Below are 22,504 nucleotides of genomic sequence, written 5' to 3' on the forward strand. Positions count from 1 at the left end.
CAGTGCTTGTTTCACAGCTAGAGAATCAGCTCTCCTTTTAAAAAGAGCGAAGGTCATATTCCTCACAGCTCTGGCCTCTGGCTTGCAGAGTGCAGAATAAATCACCAGCACCTTCAGTAGAAACCATTCACTCCGAGTCCTCTGCTGTCATATTATGCTTTAGTCCACTCAAAAAGCCCCCAGAACTTAGTTCACAATATTGCCTGTTCAGCAGCATGTGAATCAAAACACAGACAGTTTACAAAAAAAGAACAAACAAACTGTCATGAGTCATGGACAAAAAGTTCCAGTGGCACATGGAAAGGATCAGGGATCATTCATCATCACTGTCTTCATTCATCTTTTGTAACATCTCCTGTGCGGCAGGGTCAACCTCCCCACTAGCCTCCAGATCTATAGTCCCCTGTCTCATCTGTGTCATATCATGTAGCAATCTCAAAGCACTGGCACACTACTATAATCTTTCTGACTGAATAACAGCCCTGTGTGGTTCCTGCTTAGTGCAGTTCAGTCAGACAAACTCAACAGGCCTCTTATTAGCTTCCAGTAATGCTTTTGTGGAAATTAAAATTACATTATCTTAAATTGTTTGCTCTTTTTTAACGATGAATATTTCTGCTGAAGTACGTAGGTTTCCTGTGATGTTACATTGCGTAAGGTAAATCAGGGCATATCTACAGTATATAGGCCACTGGATCCTATAGGCTGATGCACTGTGGCCTGAATTACAGCACCATCCTAGACATTTGAGATGACAACACAGAAGGTTGGCTGAGGTGAGATTTTACTTTGTATGAGAGAAAGCACAAGCATGACTTTGACCTTAAAGCAAAAAGCAGACATGTACTTGTGGAAGATGAACACTTGTGTTTAGTTTCTACTCAACAGAACGAGAGAAAAGGATAGAAGAAGAAACAAATTGTTGTGGGGGAGGGATGCTAGCACATGATCAGTATCACAGTCTGTGCTTGTGTGCTTTGCCTCGCTTTGTTAATGATGATACAAATTAACATCTGCACCAGGGGCACTGATAATGGAGACATGGCGTTTGTGTCGGGGGGTGGGGGGGTATGCAAGATGTCAGACCCTCTCCCCAGGGGAAGAAGTGCCAGATCTTTCTGGAACCCACAGAGTGTTACAGTGTTGCACACTGTCTAGTATCATTTCACATAAAGCCAGTCTAATTCTGCACCCAGAGCAGCTTAGGAGGCTCTGATTAGAGATTAAGAGATGCACAATCCACTTTCTTTAAATCACCAACCTGATTATCCATTTAAATTTAAATTGTTCTGAAAAGCTCAACAAAACCAAGTGTCAAAGGCAGATGCTGGCATGTACATGTAAAACTGTTGGTTAAGTGTTTGTCTTTCCATTGGCAGCCACGGGGTCCAGTGGTGTGGGGGCAGAGCAGGGCTTGTTACAGAGAAGTACAGGTACATTTATTTTTTAACACAGTATAACAAATTGTGGTAACACATTAACACAGCTCCAAGGTGACTGGAAGATATTCATTGGTCATTTTTTCCCTTCTGATGTTTCATCCAGTGTGTTTCCCAGTGCTGCCATGACACCCTTTCAATATCAGGACAAAGAGCAAGAAAAAAGGCTTTTCAGGCAATTTTCCCAGGCCTTCAATAAACTTACTAATGCAATTCACAGATGCAATGACCAAGACTTGTTAAAGGCAGCAGCATGCAATTACTGCATATAATAGGCCTCAGAATCAATATGGACAAGATTGAGGATCCAGTTTCAAATATCTCGGCAGCCAGAGTGCAGCTACTCAAATGACAACATCAACCCTGGCAGCCCTCATCAACATTATTTCAACTTTGGATCATTTGTAGTCCATTTCTACATATTTATAGTTCATTATAAGTCTCTAATTTGATTGGGAAAGTAAAGTGATACATCTGAGTGGAACACAATCTCAGTATACAGTATCCTTTTCCCTGAGCGAAGCAGTAAAGCTTTCTCTGCTAGGATGTATGCTTTACCAGGCACACAAGGTCATCTTATCTCATCCTCTAAGTGCATAAGGTAAATGATACATCAGACATCTAAACAGCAAATACAAGTCTGCTGTTCTGATGTTGAAGCATTCTGCCTCCTGTACATCAGGGGCCGTGTTCAATTTCATGTATACATTATGTGCTGCAAAATAGTAGCTGTATATAAACAGGTTTACCTAAAGCTTTCGATTCATTTTTGAAAATGCTAAAAAATATATATATATATATATATATATATATCTGTACCTTGACATAGGAGTGATAACTCTGAAAGCAGTGGCCCAAACAGAATCTCAGATCAAGAAACTGTAATATTGTGTATATTTCCTTCAAACAATAAAATAGAACATTTCATTGTATTTATACAAATGTTTTAGAAACATTACAAGACTTAATGTTTTGATGCTTTGATAAACTTGACCAGTAGACTATGGTTGCTAAAGTTAGCTAAAGTAAGCAAACTGTAAATACTTTGTTTTGGCTGTGAAATAACCAGCGGTAATAACCAACAGTGGCAGGTGTTAAAAAGTTACAAAGACTCTTTCACTGAAAAGTAAAGCTTAATGATTGCAAAGAAAAGGCCACAACGTTGTCAATGGATTTTTTCTTTTCAAGCAGTTCTATTTCATCGGGTAAGTTAGCACTGATGCTAGCTTACATACTGTTTAAAAAAACAAAATGGTGTATACACATTGATGGTAAAACGAAACCACTTGTCACATTACCTCAAGTGTTTTAACAGGAAAATTGTTTATTATTTAATTCATATTTAATACATTCAAGTATTTTTTTGAGAAAATGCTAACTCTAGCTAGCTTTATAGCATTTCTTGCAGCTCAATCTTTTTTATGAAGGTATATGTGGTTTTGTCTTAAATCTAATCTGTTCTCTCATTTTTAACTTCAGCCATGCAGACAGCTACGCTAGCTTAGCTTGTTGTGATGCATGAATACTGCATGTATTCTCAATGCACATGCACTGTAGTGTCCTTCTAGGTTTGATGATATGCAGTAAGTGTGAAGACTCTCAATGCATGTTTGGTTTCTTTTTTGCAAAAGGACTTGCACTTCAATATTATAATTTTGCACATTGTTAATTCAACAATAAAGATATTATCTTAAACTACACACACACACACACACACACACACACACACACACACACACACACACACACACACACACACACACACACACACACACACACACACACACACACACACACACACACACACACACACACACACACACACACACACACACACACACACACACACACACACACACACACACACACACACACTGAACGGTATGAATATGAAAGGGTGTATCTCTTTATGTAACAACCCTGAGGTTTGATTTGAAGACAATAGCTGACCAAATGCGGTGGCATAAACTTACTCTTGCTTTGAAAGTCATCTGTTCATTACAGAGCCTTCATAATAGAGACTTCCTCTCCCACTTTACTCTCAGCCAAGGCAGACACATTAAGAACACTAATGTAGCATTACAGTGGGGATAGTGTAAAACCTCACAACCTTCTAGTATTCTCACTTTAGCTCAGGTTTCAACAAACAATACTGCGCACTCTTCAGCTTGAAAAGAAAGGGCAATGCTTAAGATTTCTTCTCTCTCCTATAAGCACAATACCATCTGTGCCCTAACACTGGAAACAGTTGTTCCTTTTGATAAAATGCAAATTAGCTGGGCTGTGTTCTTTTTTAAGGACCCCCCCCCTCCTCTGCCTAACCCTAGCCCATCCCCCTTTCCCCTGACTGCCACAGTGGGCCCTCACAGCTGGGGGCTGAACGCTCCCCAAGCAGCTTGTGTCGGCGTGGTCCCCAGCACCCACTGCATACGGAGCATGCGCCCACTAAGTGCAAATGAAGGGGACAATTAAACTTTTCCATAACACCCTGTGAAGCGCCCACTTTATGAACATGAAGTCACACACTCATAACACAAAATGTCACAGTTTCATATGTGATGTGAATGAAAACAATGAGGTTAACAATGACATCTATCTCACAGTTTTGGAGCTCTGTTGAGACGCTTTGCTGTGGGTTTTGAAGCCAGATCAATCTCCCCTGCTAAACAGGATGAGATTGGCCCGTTTGAACCACAGAGGATGACAGGTATTTTTGGTGCACTTGTCTCTAATGACAGGGCAGCGAAGTGGGTGGAGAGGGAATAGAGCGGGTAAATTTAGCACACTGTTAGGACTACTATGGCCTTAGAGAGGCTGTTATATATCTCTGGAGAAACAGCTTTTCCTTTCTTTCTTGTGAATGCATCAGTACAATACACAGATTTATTCCAGCAGCTCCAACAGATTCAGATTGTTGGTGACATTTCACTTTCTTTAAGTGCCAGCATAATGAGTGGCTCTGAGACTGACAGGACTATATGATCTTTTTGGGCTCCTTCATTACGTTTTGGAAAAGAGACAGAAAACAGGTGTTTATATCCTCTGCTTTCTGGGATATCACTTTATCTTACACAGGTTCAGTCAAGAGAGTCAGATCACATCAGCGTCAGCTCCCACAAGTTACCATGAGGCAATATATGGTGAGCGGAGCTCGTCTTTCTCTAAGCTTATTGTCTTTTGTGGGTCTCAAGACAGGCAGTATTTGAGCAGACAGCTTTTTCGAGCAATAAGATGAAGTTATTAACTCTTAAATGGCCTCAGTATACATGTCCACCTAAGAGCCTTAATGTAACTCAGATAAAGTTATGATCAGTTAAGAAAATATGAAAAACATCTTCACTCCATTGCGCTTTGCTTGTTTAAAAGGGAATTTTTAAAACAGAAAAAATGAAGTGTACTCACATCTCCAGCAGCGAGCAGGGCACTGTTGGCCTCCGTCATGTTCATGTAGTTGTTGTTATTCTGGAACTGCAAGTGAAAAAGAAAAAAACACAATGAAGCTACTAGTGTCAAGATAACATCCAATGCAACTTGAGCTCTCCCCTTTCATAACGGACACCTGTCACTCAAACCGGCTGCTCTTACACACTTGGCTCTTAATGTTTACACATAGAGTTAACCCTCGTCTCCATGTGCACAAGCGTATTCTGCCACTCTGCCATTATTGTGACACAACAAGAGGCATGCGAGAGGCCCGGGCACATTCAGACCAGGGTAATGAGAATCTGGTCCTGCCTTTCAGCTCTTATGGGATTGCAATTAAGGATATGTTTGCATCACAAAGCCAAGTATCAGGATGCAGTGGCAGGTTATTAACTTTGAATAAACCAAAGGAGAGGAGTGACATGGAGGGGAAATAAGGAAGTGGAGTGTTTTTAATATGGGTTGTGTGCATTTGTAGTTAAAGCTCCTTTGAGGAGATTATAGCTGGTGATGTAATAGACTGAAATTGATACTGATGTCTCTATATGTGCTACAAAAGCAAACAAGACGCTCAGCATCAAGATAGACTTGATTGACTAAAACTGCTGACGTGGCTATGTGTCAGATTGGAATATAAACAACACAGTACACTGCAGAAAAAAAACTTTAAAAAAAAATCTTTCACAGCTTTTACTCACATTAAAATACAATACAATAATATAATTACTTGTGTACGTATGTACAGGACACAAGAGGTAATGCTGTGTCCACCCAGGGGGCAACAAAATCATTACAAACAAATAGTACCACACAGGAGCTTGAAGTGAGCTGCCTTTTTACAAATGACAAGATACTGACAATTTTAAGGTATTTCGCATGAATCATATTTTAGAGTAACCAGTGGAGACAGTAAGTTTTTCACTGCAGAAACACACTGCTGCCCCATGTTCAGAGGCAGTTGTCCTCGAAGCAGGGGGCCTGAGTTTGACTCGGAACTGCGGCTCCTTTCTCGCATGTCATTCCTCTCTCTCTCTCTCAGGTTTCCATCTCTATTCACTTTGTTATCTGAATACATGCATACAGAGCCCAAAAATAAACCTCACCATTGTTCAAACTGTTGATTAGCTATTAAACCCTATACTTCGGTAAGAAATAACATGTTTTCACAACATACTCCCCCCTGCACCCACGCACCGCCTGCTGGCAAAATGGCATCCACTTCCTTTTCTTTTGAGACACAACCATGCTGACAGGTAGGAACAATGGGACACAGAATGAAGAATTATGGGCTAGCAGCTGGGCCCAGGAGCACAATGCACCTTTCTACGAGCGAGGAGTGCAAAAAAAAAAAAAAAAAACAACAACCCAGCCTACAAGGCACGGAGGAGAGAAAGGAGTTTGCGTCTTCATGAGGTTCCACTGAGATCACATTTTCAACAAAGCATGGCAGTAATCGCTTTTGTGTGTTTATTACAAAGTTACTCTCTTAAAACATTATGACAGACCAAGAACTCCAATGGATAGAGGGAGAGAGAGAGAGAGGGATAAAAAATGGCTTCTTATCTAAGCAGAAGCCAAACAATAGGGGAAACAAATTAAGATCAGAGTGAACTGAGAAGTGCAATAATACATTTTCTAGCCCTTTGTGTTTTTTTTCCCGTAGTCCTTTCTTCTGAGTGGTTAGTATGTGAATGTAATTACAGAAAGAACTGCTGCTAATCAACTGCGAATGGTATCCATTAATTAGTCTATGCCCTGGAGAGAGAGCTGGGAATCAGCAGCAATGTTAACAGTGTTATGCACCAATGAGAAAGGGAGCCAGGAGCTTTAGCAGCCACTGAAGCAGGTGGGTTGTGCTGTCGTTTGGCCTCCGGTGCCGTCGTACCTGGAGCTTCCCCACTAAACTGTATCTGACTCAAACGCTGGGAGTTTAAATGTTTGTACAAATACAAACAACAAAATCATAAAGACACTCCTCAGATGAGAATCTTCTGTCAACAGTTGGCACCCCTTCATTTCCCAGCAGAGTGTAACTTTGAGACATGACATGGCTGGGTTACGTTAGCCACTCGGCTGGTAATTAACCTTATGCTGGGCTTATCTTAGAAGTGTTACTGCGTCCTCCTTCCTCTTTTAGATAGCAAATTGAAGTCTCAGAGATATCCTTCTCAATTCAAGCACTAGAACATTGTGCTGATTGTGGGGAGAGATAGTGCTCTGTGCACTGGTGTCTTCTTTCCCTGCATCTTTGTGGACGTGAATAAGATTGTAAAAGAGTGCGCAGACAATTGTTGTTATTGTAAGTCCTACATGACAATTCGGGAATATATACATCAGAAATCTTGGCAATGTTTAATAGAACGGCATGTTTGCTATCCTGTCTGCTGCATGGTAAGACAACATGCTGAGATGCGTTTCTGTATGAACGGCAGCTTTAGCTCAGGTTGTGTGCCCTGGTCTTGGTGACATTAACAGTCACATTTCAACATGCTAACATGCTACGTTGCATGACAGCAGTTCAGTTTCATTAACTTTTCTTGTGATTATAAATCATAAAAGGATGTGTCATCAGAACAACCATCAAACTGAGAGGTACAGTTAAAATACATACTGTTAGCACAGACATTTAGCACATTAGTTTCATTAGAGAAATATAAGCTAGTTAAGTCCGATTGCAAATTAGTGATGTGAAACTCCCTGGGCTCTGTCTGTGTGAGTCATGTTTTATTGTGTTTCCAGGGCCCTTTAAGAGAAGTTCCACATCTCCTCTGAGAACTGTGACTAACATCCCAAGAAATGTCCCCCGCCACTGGTATCAATCTTCACCGTTAAAAGCTGTACCATGTGGTGCAGCAGCTCAGGCTCGAGACCTCAGAGGACGACAAGAGCAGAGTGGAGATTATTATTGTTATTCCCAATACATTTTTTTTTTTTTTAAAGGGAGTGGGGGGCTCATGTTCACGGCAGTGGCAATTGAGTCAAATGCCAGATGAAATTAAGCATGATTGGAGGGACCATGCAGCTGACGGTGAGGGACTACGCTAAAATGGGTCAGTGCAGACAATGAAGGCTCTGTAATTAAAATGATGTGACGAGCTAGATGAGAGATCTGCTAGACATGTGAGGGGCAAACAATTGTGTGTGTGTGTGTGTGTGTGTGTGTATGAATAAGTATTTTGGAATCCAATTTGTAACATAGGAGGAAAAGTTGGAAAATCTGAGGAGTTGAAAAAGTTAATTTCTGCAAAATAAATGCCGCTGTAACACAATAAAATCAAGTTTAATTGTCCAGTAAAGTACTATAGCAGACAGCTGAGGGAAGCCATAGAAAAGATGGATTTTAAAATAGCTGTGGGTAGAAGGCTTTTATTAGATTGGATTTACAGTTAAAGGTGGTGTGTAATGTGAGTTGCACTAAGAGCCAGACATGGCTACATGGCAGAGCAAACACTGGGCACTCAGTGTTTTTATTTCGCCTTCTGCACCACCAGCACATTTCTTAAATAACTGTTTAACAGGGGAGAATTAAGAGCTTACATGGAGCCTGATCCCAACTTGAAAAGACTCCACTGTCTGCATGATCGCAGGCAAACAAAAAAGAGAAACCTGGCCGTGTATGAGATGAATTGTGAGTCATAGTACTAGCTTTTTCTTTGTATTCTAGATAAAGATAAATCTTGAAATCACTAAATACTTCAGTTGAGTTTTGCATTATCAGGCAAAGAAGCTACAATCACATTTTACAAACAACAAACGTCTGCATGCATAACCTCAATTTTTGTTTTTCTTACTGCAGTGCCAGTGTAATTTTGATGCTTCCCCACCTTTTAAATCCCAGTCCAGGAATATTTGTATGAAAGAATGTCCGGTGGGAAATAAGGTGTTTTACAGCTATTATAGCAAACAAAATTATTTCAACCTCCGGGCGAACACAATATTGCACTAACGTGACCCCATCTCACCCCCCATATGATGGAGTAACCACCACACAGATCCTATCAGTAAACATGAACTGGACAACCCAGAATACAAACCTGAAGAGCCTGTGATAGCACAGCTGCCAGCTCTGCATGCATACAAATGGAAAATAAACATGCAGGACCTATACATTCACATCCAAGCATTGAAAACTGCTTTGTCAATGGTGATTGTATGATAATGCATAACAGGAAAGATGCATAATCACATATATGAATGAAAATGACAGGAGGATTTGTTTCTACTCTGTATTTAAAATAATCAACAGCAGACTGGTCCTTAGTTTTACAGTATGATCAAAAAAGTCATAACACTCAGCTGTCTGTCAGCAGGTAACCCAATTGGACACATTCTTCCTCCCCACTGAAAACCACCAAACTAATTCAATCAAGAGCCCAGGCTTTTCCAAAAACACATCAACTGCTGACAAGTCATTTTACAGTTCAGCTTGAGCTCAGTAATCACAGCCTAGCATGTGTTCTCTGGAACTCGACACTTGTGCTAATATGTTCTCCAGTGGTCCCAATAAAAGACATTGCAAACACCAAATCTCAACCTCCAATCCAGCAAAACTTACACTTGTGGTAGTTTTTCCATGTATTTCTTTAATGTAATTCCTTTAAAAGCTTGGACCACAACCAGTTTCAAGCCTCTATTTCAGCAAACTGCATTGGAGCACCGTTTCCTTCCCTGAAATCCTGGTCAGGCCCTCTGAAGAAGTTATCTTCTTCCACCCCAGGTCCTCCTCACCAAAGACATGCTAATTTAAAACTCAATTCAGCATAAGCACACTGCAGCTGCTCCTCTGGTGGACACAAGGCCCAATCGCGCCCAGCAGGCTGCAATGCATGCAGCGCAGAGTCGATGTATATAGAAACATTTCCTTCTATGTGTGCGGCAGTGAATTTGTAAAGCGACTCCACAACACAGCATGTCCACCCAGTGGGCTCACAACCCATGTTCTGATCTGCAGGTCCAATCGATTGGTAATTCAGTTTAAAGCTAAAATCATTACCCTGCCAGCCCAGTACTGTCTTTCACCATTAAAACAGCAAGTCCTCAGCTACATAAGGTAGCAAAGAGTGGAATTTCCTTGGAAGCATCTTACTCTTCCCATGCCTCTCAGTGTGACTACAGCCACAGGAGTGGGGAGGATATGGTGTAAGAGAATGGCTGGGGTTTATCTAGGATCTGAATCAAGCTGATGAAAGCTTTGTTCAGCATCTTGCTGATATTCTTCTCTCTCACATATTGCTGACCACTGTGGCTTAAACTAGAATCAACAGGATTCCTTTCTATAGTATTTGGTCAGTGATAAACAGGTTGAATTTTGTAGCTGTAAAACATTGATGTCACCACTAGTCCTTCTAACATTTGAAAGCAAAACATCACAGATGGAGGTAGTCATAAAAAATAAAAAAAAATAAAAAACAAGGCAGGGAAATTACTCCACATGGTACAGGAAGGAACCTAACTATTTAATCACAGGCATTAAAACTAAGTTTGCATATCCAACAAACATCAAAAGCTTAATGATAACATAAAGACACTAACTTCAAGCATTTACACAGCTCAGCAAATATGCTTTCTGTTTTTACAAGCTGCACTGTCATTATGGCTGCGTTGAAAGAGCAGCTATAGTTGGCGCATTTAGTAGAATCCATTGGGCTACATTTATATTCAGCTTGGACACAGTGTACAAGTGTGACAACACTGAGACACATTTAGGTGATAACTCTGGGACACATAGGGACCAGGCTGGAACAGCATTTGAAGGCTCTTTGAATATCATTACACAATCTTGTAAAGGCAATAGTTGAATAACTGAAAAAAAGCTGTAATACACAGAAGAAAACATCTGGCACACACCGCAGTGTTGGAATCCATTCATCGTTCACAGCACTGTAAAATGTATGTTCTCTTTAGCCCTTGTTATACTACAATGGTTTAACACCATGTGGGCTAGTGAACTAAAAGAATGAGAACACCATAACACAGTTAAAATAATAAATAGATCAACACATGCGCTATGTGCTAAATGCTAAAGTCAGCATGCTCACAAGATTCTCAGTTTAGCATTTTATTAAAAAACAGTTGCCCGTATCTAGAGAAATGTAATATTACTATTTTGAATTGTGACTTCCCTCATTTGTATCCTCTTTAAACTTTTTGTTGAATAGTTCAAACATCCTTCAACTTCTCTGCCATCAGTTTTTAATTTATGTTGATTTTAAGGGGAAACATATGATCTATCCAGGACCACTATTGTAAATGTGTAGCATGACCATTGGCCACATCAAACACCCTGTTACACAATGGAACCAAAATACACTGAGGTTCACCATAGATATTTTTTTTTTCTCAGGCCTTAGACTTGCAAATGCTGCCAAAACAAAGCTGGACTCAGCGTTTGTCATGATGGAACCAAAGACTGAGCACTGAAACCTTAGTACTATAAAGGTCAACATCCAACATCCTTTTTATTTCTAGCTGTTGAGTCTGCTCTGTACTCTCAAGAGCAAATCCTAAAAGAAAGCACAAGCTAAATGGGGTTCCATCTTTGATCTGGCGGGGTGCAAAGCCATTGGCCCACAGCCACAAAGGAGCTTAGGAGATGGAGAGGGCCTCAGAAACATGGTGCAGCTTTCTCACAATGGCTGCTGTTGCATGGACACACAGCTCTTGAGGAAGCAACATGAGAAAGGCTTGGCACTGTTGTCTTGCTTTTGCTGTTAAGCCACATCTCAAGGCTGTTTACTCTCAGCAGCTCTGAAGCAACTCCAGCTCGAGATGGTATCAGAGGTGTGGGTTTTAACGGAGCTCATTCGGCTCTGCTCGCCATTCTTCCACTGCAGAGAGCGAGAGTTGGCTGCAAGGTTAAGGAAACTAAAATAAAAAGGTTGAATGTCATACTGGAGAAGAACAGCCTTCTGTCACTGGAGATGAGTTTGTTTTTGTTGGTGGTAATGGTGATGATTCTGCTTCTTCTCTGGGTTTGTCAAATGGCTGTTTGACATAAAGCTCTTCTGAGAGCTTCTGGGAGTTCAGTCCTCTCCCATTGCTCAAGCAGCACAGACACATTTTTCTATATCCTGTGTGCTGTTACTGGCTATTACACTCATTATAGCTGGCTTTGGGACTGTGCTCAGTCAAGAGCTCTGGAGACGGATCCAAACACAATTCTTTATTTCTTATCTAGTCATGGCAAAAAAAAAAGGGTTCATTTCAGTGTTTGTATCTTTATAAAAACTAGTTAAATAACATGCACCTTAATCAAAATATTGAACTCAACATCAAGACACTCAAACAACGAACAGCTTTAATGAATAAGACAGCATCGCTTTGTATATGTTCAATAATATTTGATGCTAAATGAAAGAGATTCTTTCTTGGGGCTGTTGCATTTGGAAACAAACAGGAAAATACCAAAACTCCCCAGTGTGTATACAGTTACATTATGTCTTCTTTGTAGCGCAGTGTAGAGTTAGATTGATGTTTGTTAGTCTTAGTTTATTTGTCTCTTCCAGTTACTTCCCGTTTAAATTCAGTTGGTCCATTTTAAAACCTTCAATAAAAAGTATGTAAGTTGGTGTTCAACCTGTGTCTTTTTCTGCTTTTTTTACCATAAGCCCACACTAAGCACAGTCTTACTGCTTGTTCAATCTCTATAAATCTGAAAAACACAAACTGCTGAGCGGTGACTCATATATCAGTCTATTATATACTACAGGGCTGACTGTATTAAACAAATGGCTAGGCCTGCAGCTGGAAAAGAGAGGCAATATAGAGAGAGCAGAGGTTATTGTCTAATTTAAATCTTGGCTGCTTTCCCAGAGCTGTACCACATTCCAATTTGTGGCTGTGTTGCTTGGCGCTACTGACAGAGGTCCGGCTGCAAATACTCTCCGGCTGCTCTCCAGAAATGTGTCTCCAAAATGATGATCAACAAGTTGGCAGAAATTAACAGAACGGCTTGCACATATTAGGTAAAATAATGAAAATGCACACACTGGCAAGTGCCTTTTTTTTTTTTTTTTTTAGTCCTCTTGTGATTGCAATAATGCATCAATAATCATCATGACTTGATGTGCAACAACAAAGGCTCATAAAGAAAGCCAGTTCATTGCATGTGTAATGTGTTTGAGTTCCATAATGAAACAGCAGCTGGAAAAGACATCTGCGAACACGTAGTAGTTACAGAACGGTTGAGCGGCTCTTAGAAGCAATTAGCTGTTTCCAGCATTTTCTCCTTGGCATACTATTGTCCGTTTGTCTGGTGGATTGACAGCACACCAGGACATCATTAACAAACCTGTTGGCAGCTGAGTAGCACACATTGTTTTTCTTGTGACAGCAAGCATCAGGCTAAGTGCTTCACTAATGTTTTTAGCAGTATTTAAACTCAAAGTGTCACTTAAACATGGTTTTCCTTTTTCCTTCTTCCTTTAACAATTACAAACACTAAGCTTCAACTTTGATTCCATATCATTGCACTGACATTACAAGACATTCAGAACAAAGACACGCTACACATCTTTGAGTCATAGCACACAAATTATTCCTTTCCTTTGTGTAAAGATGGCAGGTTGATGATCAAAGGCATACAGAGACCTGGGGGTGGGCTGTGTATAAAAGCAGAGCTTTTTAAGAGAACGAGGTGAGTAAGCAAAGTTTTTACTCGTGGAAAAACTGTGTGCATAAATCTCTCCTGATGATGACATTTGACAGCATGCAGCACATGAAATGCAAACTGCTTTTCAACACTACATTTCCCTATTGATCCTTTTAAGCAAACCAGTATTAAATTATAGACAGCACATTTAAAAACACGAATGTTAAATAAAACTAATGTGCAACAAAACAAAGTTTTATCTTTCGTTCTGTGGATGAACCTTGGACAAGTTGCGTGAAGACTACAAGTAAATACAATTGTCTTTTTTTAGAGTCAGAAAAGAATCCTTCATGTTGTATTTGTATAGCCTCCTTTATAGCTGTATTGATTTCTTCCTTCTGACCACAGCTCCTTCAAGCACTGTTATTCCATTTCTGCAGTACTGCTTGGTAAGAAAGAAAAAGGTGTCACTGACATTTTTCTCTTTTTGAGCCTTGACCTCTATTTTAGGACCATGCTGAGAGTTTCTCCTCCAAAATAAATGAGAGCAGCACACAGTCTCCTCCTATGCACTCACACCTTCCTGTGCACATGTTCTCCTATCACTCTTTATTTGTCTTTATCAGGCTCATGTTGGACTGGCTACTTTGTAGTCTCTGCAGTAATATATAGTCTGCACAGCTCATCAGAATGGGTTCCATTGTAAGCCATCATAGTATATATGTATACAGAGGTATTTAATAATATTTTAAATAGGTTGTAATAACTTAAGAAATCTAAATTGTCATTGCCAAAAAGACATTGAAAAGAGGTTTCCCCTGTCAGTCAGTTGCATTCAGTTGAAAATCCCTGAGACATAATTGCCACTTATCCAATTAATCAATATGTAAACATAGCCGGAGATGACAAAATGAGTCGTGTTGAGAGGGGTCGTCATGCTGGAAATCCTGGCTGCATGTTTAAGTCAGAGTGAGAAGCAGAATTCCCACTGTCAACTTGTCATCAGCTAATTTACCTGCAGCCAGAGGGGAGATTCACTGGACACATAGGGAGAGTTAATCTCTTCATTCATCTTCACTAAAGAGATCGACCCAATTAGTTGGCCACATTGACTGACAGTGCTTGTGTTTTCCTGCCTCCACTTTCCCTCTCTTCTTCTACTGCATGTTATACTGGCTCTGCAGCTGAAGGCTTCTGAAATTATTCAAGGGTACAGTACAACAGTGAAATAATCATGATGTCTTTATTCAGATCTGCAGAGTCTGAAATATTCACCACTACAATTTGCTGTGACTGATTAGCCAGTGGAAGGGTTGCTTGGGGATAGCTCTCCAGAGCTCTGTAATTGAGAAGATTTGACTTGGGAGAGGGTTTTTTTAATGCTGATAACTACACACGGTCTCATTTTAATGTACTTTTCTTTTTTTAGCCTCTCTTAAGAGCTAGGGCACACCAGAATTATGACGCTTGCAGAAACAGCAGAATGTATTAGAGTTTACACTATGATATCTGTCCCTAAACAATGTGATTGACATCATGTTTCATCCAAGGAATCATTAATGATACTTTACTTGGTTACTGAAGAACTGTCAGATGGAGCGGCTAACTGTCCAGACTAGAGGACCACCTCTGTGGCCTTTCATGTCCCATTATGCCCTCAATATAGGGAAAATGAATGCAAATGTCTGTGCCACTACTAATTCAGTATGAAATGATACAAGGCTTAAGAAAGTGTACTTTTTTTGTAATCTTTTTAGTCTCTTTGGTGGGAGGATTGTGTATGAAAAAGTTATTTTAGCCAACCAGTGTGACCCATTTTTCTAAGACCTTATTTTTGTATTTTACAAACCATAAAGTCATGTGTTAAAATGAGACTACATATAGAAATACAACAACATCTACCTCTTACAAACAAATATCTAACAATATGCAATTAAATGCATCATTGCATGATTTAATAAACCCAAGGATTCTGAAATAGCAGCCTTGTCTGGTATGGCCGCTGGCATTGTCTGGCTAATTTCAAGGAATACAGGGAGTAGTTATGTGAATACGTTTTTTTAACCGGCGTTACCAAGTCTATTTTTGCATAATGAGACTCATACATTTAAATATTGACCATTATTTTGTCATTTTTTAACCAGTTGCAGCTGTTTCATAATGGTTATCAAATTATTTATAAATAGCTGAGGAAACATTTCACTGCAAATCTCTCTTGAACTATCATTACTACGTTTTGTTGACATGACACATCCAGTTGGACCTGTGACAATGATCATATGTAAATATATAAAAGTATGCTGTGTGGCATTTTGACAAAAGCGTTGTTATATTCTGAAGCTGGCAGATATATCTTAAGCATTGCAAGGTTAAAGGGGGTGATAAAGAGTGCACAGAATGGGGTAAGCCTTCAAATGATGTCTAATAATGAGCTGTTTGGTTATAATCCTGTATGGGTTGTTATGGGATTAATAAATCAATGCTGGTTTTGGCAGGGTCGGTAGTCAGGAAGGAGTAGATTTACCACGGTGCCTGAACCAAAATGCAAAAAAAAAGAAGGCTTTTTTTCCACATTAAATCTCATTTATATTGTAAAAGGAAGAAGGGGAGATGCTGTTTTTCTTTTCCAAAACACACCTCTAATGCTCCAGGGCATGATTTGTCATTGTTATTCAGTGCTCGCTCACCTACACTTAAAACATGATCCTTCTGGATTTTAATTAAGCACCAAGGTACCTCCCAGGGGGTTTGGGCTTGGCAAAGGAAACTACTTTGATTTATGTACTACTTTGTTGTCCCTGCTTGAAGCTTGCCTGTTATGAGAGACTGTGTTGATGAATGAAAGAGCCCGGCAATTATTCTTATTTGTTAATTAGTTCCTGTAAGGGATGTATTCTTCTGAAATGATCAATACCTATCAATAGGGAAGCTGAACGTCGTGCTGTATCTTAACTTGTCATTTTCCTGTTACATAAACCAGTGACTGTGTACATGTTGAGATCGGTTCAGTCGACTTTTAAATTATTTAACTCTGATACATATTGACTGTTTGTTCAAACATCAAGAGCATAATCAATCTGTTTATGTATTTATATTGGTCCAATATACTTCATTAATTAGCAGTACATTCATATTTGACAATTATCAATATGACTTTTGTGTGCATGAAACACACAAAGCTTTGATCTTTAAAGTAATTTTCACTCTATATTAAAAAAATATGGCATCTTAAAAAAATATTTTAGAAATAGGAAGCAAAGCACATTTCAGACTTTTGAGCTCAGCATATTTCAAGCAGTTTTCACATGAACTCTTGCAACCTGAAAGCATTATACTCATCAGCCACAGACAATGATGTCATCCTTCTTTTTAGAATGATCAAATTTATACAGTAACCATATAGTATTGATTGCAGCCAGATTTCAAACATTCAACAATTTCAACAATTTAATCCAGACTAACCAGTTGTATGATAAGCAGCTGTTTTGAATGACAGGCTTCATGCACTGTGATCACAGACGACAAATACAATCTTTTTTTGCAATCTGGTTACAAAAGCACTTTAACTGCTGGTTATGTGATGATGTCTCTCCTTGAACTTTAATTCCTCTCCCTCTTTTTTCATTTGTGTTTCTGATTGGTAACACGGTAAAACACGATGTAAAAATCACACTTTTGGAAAACTTTAACTTCGAGGCCTGCTGTGCCACATTTCCACTTTTGACAAATCAAAGCAGTAGCAGGAGACATTATCTCATGGTGAGAGATGAAAGTAAAGATGGTCAGCTACCACAGTGACACATAATGGTTACAGACAGAGACCTTGTACCAGGTCTGCTGTCCTAGATGCATATCAAAAGCTAGCGGAGTCTGGAAACCACAGGGGTGCACAGGATTGCAACGGTTAGCTCGTGGAACTGCTGAAGGTCACCACTGCTGAGCGGAGCAGCCACAAGCCCTCATAAAACCATGCAGCGTATCATTATTTTCAAAGTGTTTCATTATGGACGGTTAACCTTGGCTAACTCCAAGCTAACACTTTAATCAGCTGCCTGTAATGCCTTTGAAACAGTGTAATCATTCAGCTTCTCTTCTTGTTTGTCAGTGGGAGACACACAAATGTAGGGGGGACTATTTAAATAAAATGAGAGAGCGATCCGTTTCCTGAGGCTGTGCAGGTATTTGAAGACTTGAGCACTGTGAGTCAGACCTTCCAAAGATGAGGGACTAGATCAGTTTCATTGCAATGAATGTCATTTGAAAAAAATCATTGGTGGCAGTGCAGGAAGGGGAAACCCTGCCAACACTGAGGCCTCATAGACCTTGATCTTGTTTCTACTTCTGCCATACCACACTATGACCACATACGAGGGTTTCCGAGCCAGCAGAAACACACACATCACAATAAACATGGACATGCTGTGAATGAGCCTCGAATTCAACTCCAACTATCTGAAGTCGGCTCAAGAATTTCATGGAGTCCATTCATGATCACAGCCGAGGTTTCAGGGCACAGGCCTAAATTATCTGGCCGGAGCTTTAACTGCGTTCATGTCCATTGTTCGTTTTGATCATCGCAGTGAATAAAAACTAGATTCATGAATAGTGTATGACTTTCAACAAGCTGGATATGTTTCATAATGGATCTTCAAAGCAGAGACATTCCACATGCATGTTTATAGCTTTTCTCTTTTAATAAAGGCCATTGTTGGACAATTATAGACAAGGGAATGATGTAAGTGTGATGAAAAGAGTCAACAGTGTTTCAAAACATTTGGCTCCCTGCAGAGTAAGTCTGATTTTTTATTCTCTACATTAGCAGCGCCTGGCAACTAAAGCATGATTAATAGTTTTATGGACGGTTAAGTAAACTTAACAAAGTTAGGTCCATAACAAAAAAGTCAGGTTTGTACAGTCTACACAAATACACGTTACAATACAAGTTCTTTATGTCATACAATTAATAAGGATGGTTATAATTTAGAAAACAATGTCAGAAACTTATGACAGTATTGAATGATTGTTTGTTCAGCTTTTTATATGAACTCTCAACATTTCATAAAAAAAGTCACTTCTCACAAACAAGTGAGTAAAAAAGAGAAAACACCATCTAAGAGCAAACGTTTCATTCAGTTTTTCAATTGCAAAAGCCTATATAGCACATTCAAGGGGTGAAATAGGTTCATAGACTGGATTTATTAGTGCTTACTCTGAAATTAACATTTTACAACTGCTACATAAAGACTTTGTTTGGAAAGCGATGTCTGACAATCACAAAGTATACACTATTAACACAATCCTGCAAAGACAATAATAAACCGTGTGCCAGATGTTATTTAAATGATGAAACATCTATTGAGTTTTTTTGCCAGAAGTATCTTGTAAAAGATGCAATGTAACATGTTTTGTTCAGGTTAAAGCGAAAGCTGGTCTTTCTTGAACTCCGTGCCAGTTTGCTTCGACAGCTCATCTATTTCAGCATTCAAATAAAGCTTTTATTTCCCTGCATTGTTTGCTCTCTTTGCTCAACAGGTCTGAGGTATGTTTGCACACCTGCTGCTATTGTCAGTCCTCTAAGTGTAGCCTGGTAACACACTGCATTATGGGTATTTGTGGTGTGTGTGTGTGTGTGTGGGCGGGGGTTGACTTAATCACACTGTGTAACATATAATAGTACACACACCTGCAGCCAGTACTCTAATGAGAAAGAAATCCACAGTGAGATTGACTAACTTAAAGGTAAAGAAAACATAGAAACACAACACAATCATACTCGTTTGTTTGATGGGACTAATTTATATGTAACAGGAATGATTCATGTTCTGTATTTTAAGCGATGGCTACGTGTACTCGGGTATAGTAAAAAAATAATGAACAGTACACAAACGTATAACTTCTCCAGTTACGGCTTCAGCTTTGTTCATCATACACACACACACATGTGCACATTGAGCCGGATTACAGCAACATCTGCTTTACGGCAGCTATGGCAACTCTCCAGGGACATGTTACTCCAAAATGCGAGAGCACATTTCACAAAACAAAACAAAAGAAAACGATAATGTGCAGTGCAATATAAGTGGCGTTAAACTTGCATATCATAGATATACTAGTTTCATGTTTAACCACATGAGCTTACAGCACAAGTAGAAAACCAGTGGAGACGGACAACAGGCAGTCTTCACTTCACATTATTTGCTAACCCTGTTAACAAACATCGTTTTGATGATACTAGAGCAAAAAAGATGAGTCTAATGTATAGACAAGCTAATAAGGAAATAACAAAAATCATGACTGGAGGTATGATCACATTAAGTTTTGAGGCAGGAGAAGGCTTCTGCTAGCTGATGGCGTTTGTCGAGCCGGGGTATAGGCCACCATCACAACTAACAACAGCTACAAGTGAAAGAGATGGATGAGGAAAGAGAAGCAGAATTGTGCAGAACAGCAAAGTGTCTATTTAGACTACAATAAATGCCCATCCCCAGTTATTTTCCTGTTGAAATTTGACTTAGAAATACACTAGAAACTGCTAAAACACAGTAGTTTAAAGTGGAAATAGCAGCAATGAATTCAACTAAACTAGCCCCAAAAATATGACCAATAACTTTGTGAGACGAAGTCATTTATCAGTGGCCTGTGTCCCTTGAAAAGAGCTTAGGAAAAGGGCTTAAGTCAAGCAAGTGAAGTTAAAAGGAAAACAGCTGAATGTTTTGATACAGTCTGTGAGCCCATTAAGAGAATTGGACATTAGATCTATGAAACACGGACTGGCTGCCTCTCTGGAAAGCTTTAAAAAATGAATGTGTCTTAACAGCGAGGCTAACCACAAAAGGGACACAACACTTATTGAATCAGCCAACCAGAAGTGATTGACTGGTCCTTTTGAAAACTGCTTAATTCAGGGTAAAAGCTTTTTTTTTTTCCTGGGGCACAGCGAGTTTTTCCACTCCCTTTTAATAAGTCAGCAAGGTCGAAGCTGTCAAAGATGTAGTGAAGCAAACTCAGATTAAAACAGTTTATCTTGGTGGAAAAACATCTCCTGTGCAGAGGCCTGCTTTGATTCAAAGAGAAACAGAACTCATCAAAATGAGAACAAGTCTTTTCAAAACACTCGTTTACTTTTGATCCTACAAAACTAACTCAAAAAGTAGATTTACTATTTTTTAAACTAGTAGTGACAAACATACAACTTAGACATCTCAGCTCACTGAAGTTCTTCTGGACCTCGGGTCAAGTGGTTTTTCAGTCCAATATTAAAGTTATCAAATCCTCAAATCTCTCCCCTGATATTAGTTATACAGAATTTCAGAAAAACATGTTTATTTAAATATGTTTAAAATAAGCCAATATCAAGAACAACAACTAAAAAAAACAACTCTTCTTTCAGGACTTTGACTGTTCAAATGAAAAAAAAAATTTCCTCCAGCACTAGCATGGTTTGATGTGTGATATGGTGATGTTGTGTACATGATCAAAATCAAGTACCGAATGTGGATTCATGTCTTTCATGTATCACTGAAAGTTGCTTTTGAAAGAAGCATGTAACTACAAATAGTCCATGTTGTTCTGAATCACGGGGGTCAAACATTGTCTGTTTAAATCCTGAGGTAAAAAAAAATAACACGATACAGATGTTAGAAGGAGTGTGAATCTCAAATTGAAGATTGGAGTTATTTTCTTTACTTAATGTGTTCAAAATAACATGTCCTTTTTTGTATTACTATTACTATTGCCAGTATTATAGAGCAGTCTTATCACACACGTGCCCAGGTGTCTTACTTTGACAGGTTGTAAGAAAAACATTTTGTTACCAACACAGAACTCTTAGTTCTTCTATAAACTACATCTCACTTGGGCGCTAAAGCCCTGCTTACACTTATAAGTATTTAATTCCCCCAAGAGGCAAAAATTAAAAGTAAATTTAACTATGAGGAATAAACTAATGAAAACACTTAAAGACATCTTTTTTTCATGCTAGCATTAGGTTTAGCTTTTTCCATCTCAACAGGTGAGATTCTTCATTCTGTCGTTGTATTTACTTTTTATTTTTGCAAAGCATAACAATTTTTGGAAGGATTTTCTTCCTTCAGATTAAGTCCATATGACTTAATATCTGAGTTGGATAACTAAATTGTTGCAGCGACTTTGGACGTTGTCATTTTCTCCTTGTGAGCTACCCTGCAAGCCCCATAAGGTCTCGTGAGAGGTATATGGTCAAACTCAAAGTCTTGCCAGATTAATGATGCTAAACATAGCGTGCAGGATGGGAAGAAAAACCTGAGTGAATCAGTTCATAACTCTGAATCCAGGCGATTGACCGGTTCGTAGTTTTTACCAATTCAGGCCTACGATCCACAAGATCAGCATTAAGAGTGGTTACCAATTCAGATCAGTTTATCGTTACAACACTAGATGTTAGGCAGAATGTGTAAAGACATTAAACATGTCAGCACAAATGATTGACTCTCTTCATCAGAGATACAATTTGCTCTGATGCTGACTCCTTGCAGCAAGAAGTCTACCTTGTTGACTGAGGGACGCATTATGCTGGTTGAGTTGAGAAACAACTTTAGAGTGTGAGGTCTAGAGGCAAAGACATAATGAAGTGGATTTATGAGCAGTGATGGCAGCAGTACAGAAGGTCTTTACGAGTACTGATCTGGGTAATGGTCTATGTCTGTCTAAGATTCCAGAGCCTCTCTCATATCCACTTCATAAACAAAACCTTGTCTTATGTTACCCATAGGTTCAGACTGGTGGTTCAAATCATCAGATTGCACTTGTGAAATATGTTGAAAAAGGACTTGGTTGGTGTGTGTGCGCCTGCAAACGCGCCATATGTCAACATTTCAACGTGATCACCAAAATAAAGAGAGTGACAGCTGTGATAATGCCATGCAACAGGAATCAGAATGTATCAGGCTCATAGTTTGTTACAAAGCTGCTACAGCTAATGGTTAGATCCCTCCTTCAGAAACTTAAAAGTCTGCCCTCGTAAACATTTATTGAGTATTTGCCAAGATGTCTCTACTGCTAACACATCAGCCCT

General features: G+C 39.3%; 1 protein-coding gene across 1 annotated transcript in view; it reads right to left on the reverse strand.

The window, feature by feature from the left end:
• Positions 1 to 22,504, reverse strand: part of tox3 (TOX high mobility group box family member 3) — a 40,462-nt gene that overhangs the window by 12,729 nt on the left and 5,229 nt on the right. Inside the window, exon 2 of the mRNA XM_065952997.1 lies at positions 4,842 to 4,907. Within this exon, the coding sequence (XP_065809069.1) occupies positions 4,842 to 4,907 (66 nt within the window). The remainder of the gene's footprint in view (positions 1 to 4,841; positions 4,908 to 22,504) is intronic.

This window comes from Labrus bergylta, chromosome 3 (genome assembly GCF_963930695.1).
Source record: "Labrus bergylta chromosome 3, fLabBer1.1, whole genome shotgun sequence".
Taxonomy (NCBI): domain Eukaryota; kingdom Metazoa; phylum Chordata; class Actinopteri; order Labriformes; family Labridae; genus Labrus; species Labrus bergylta.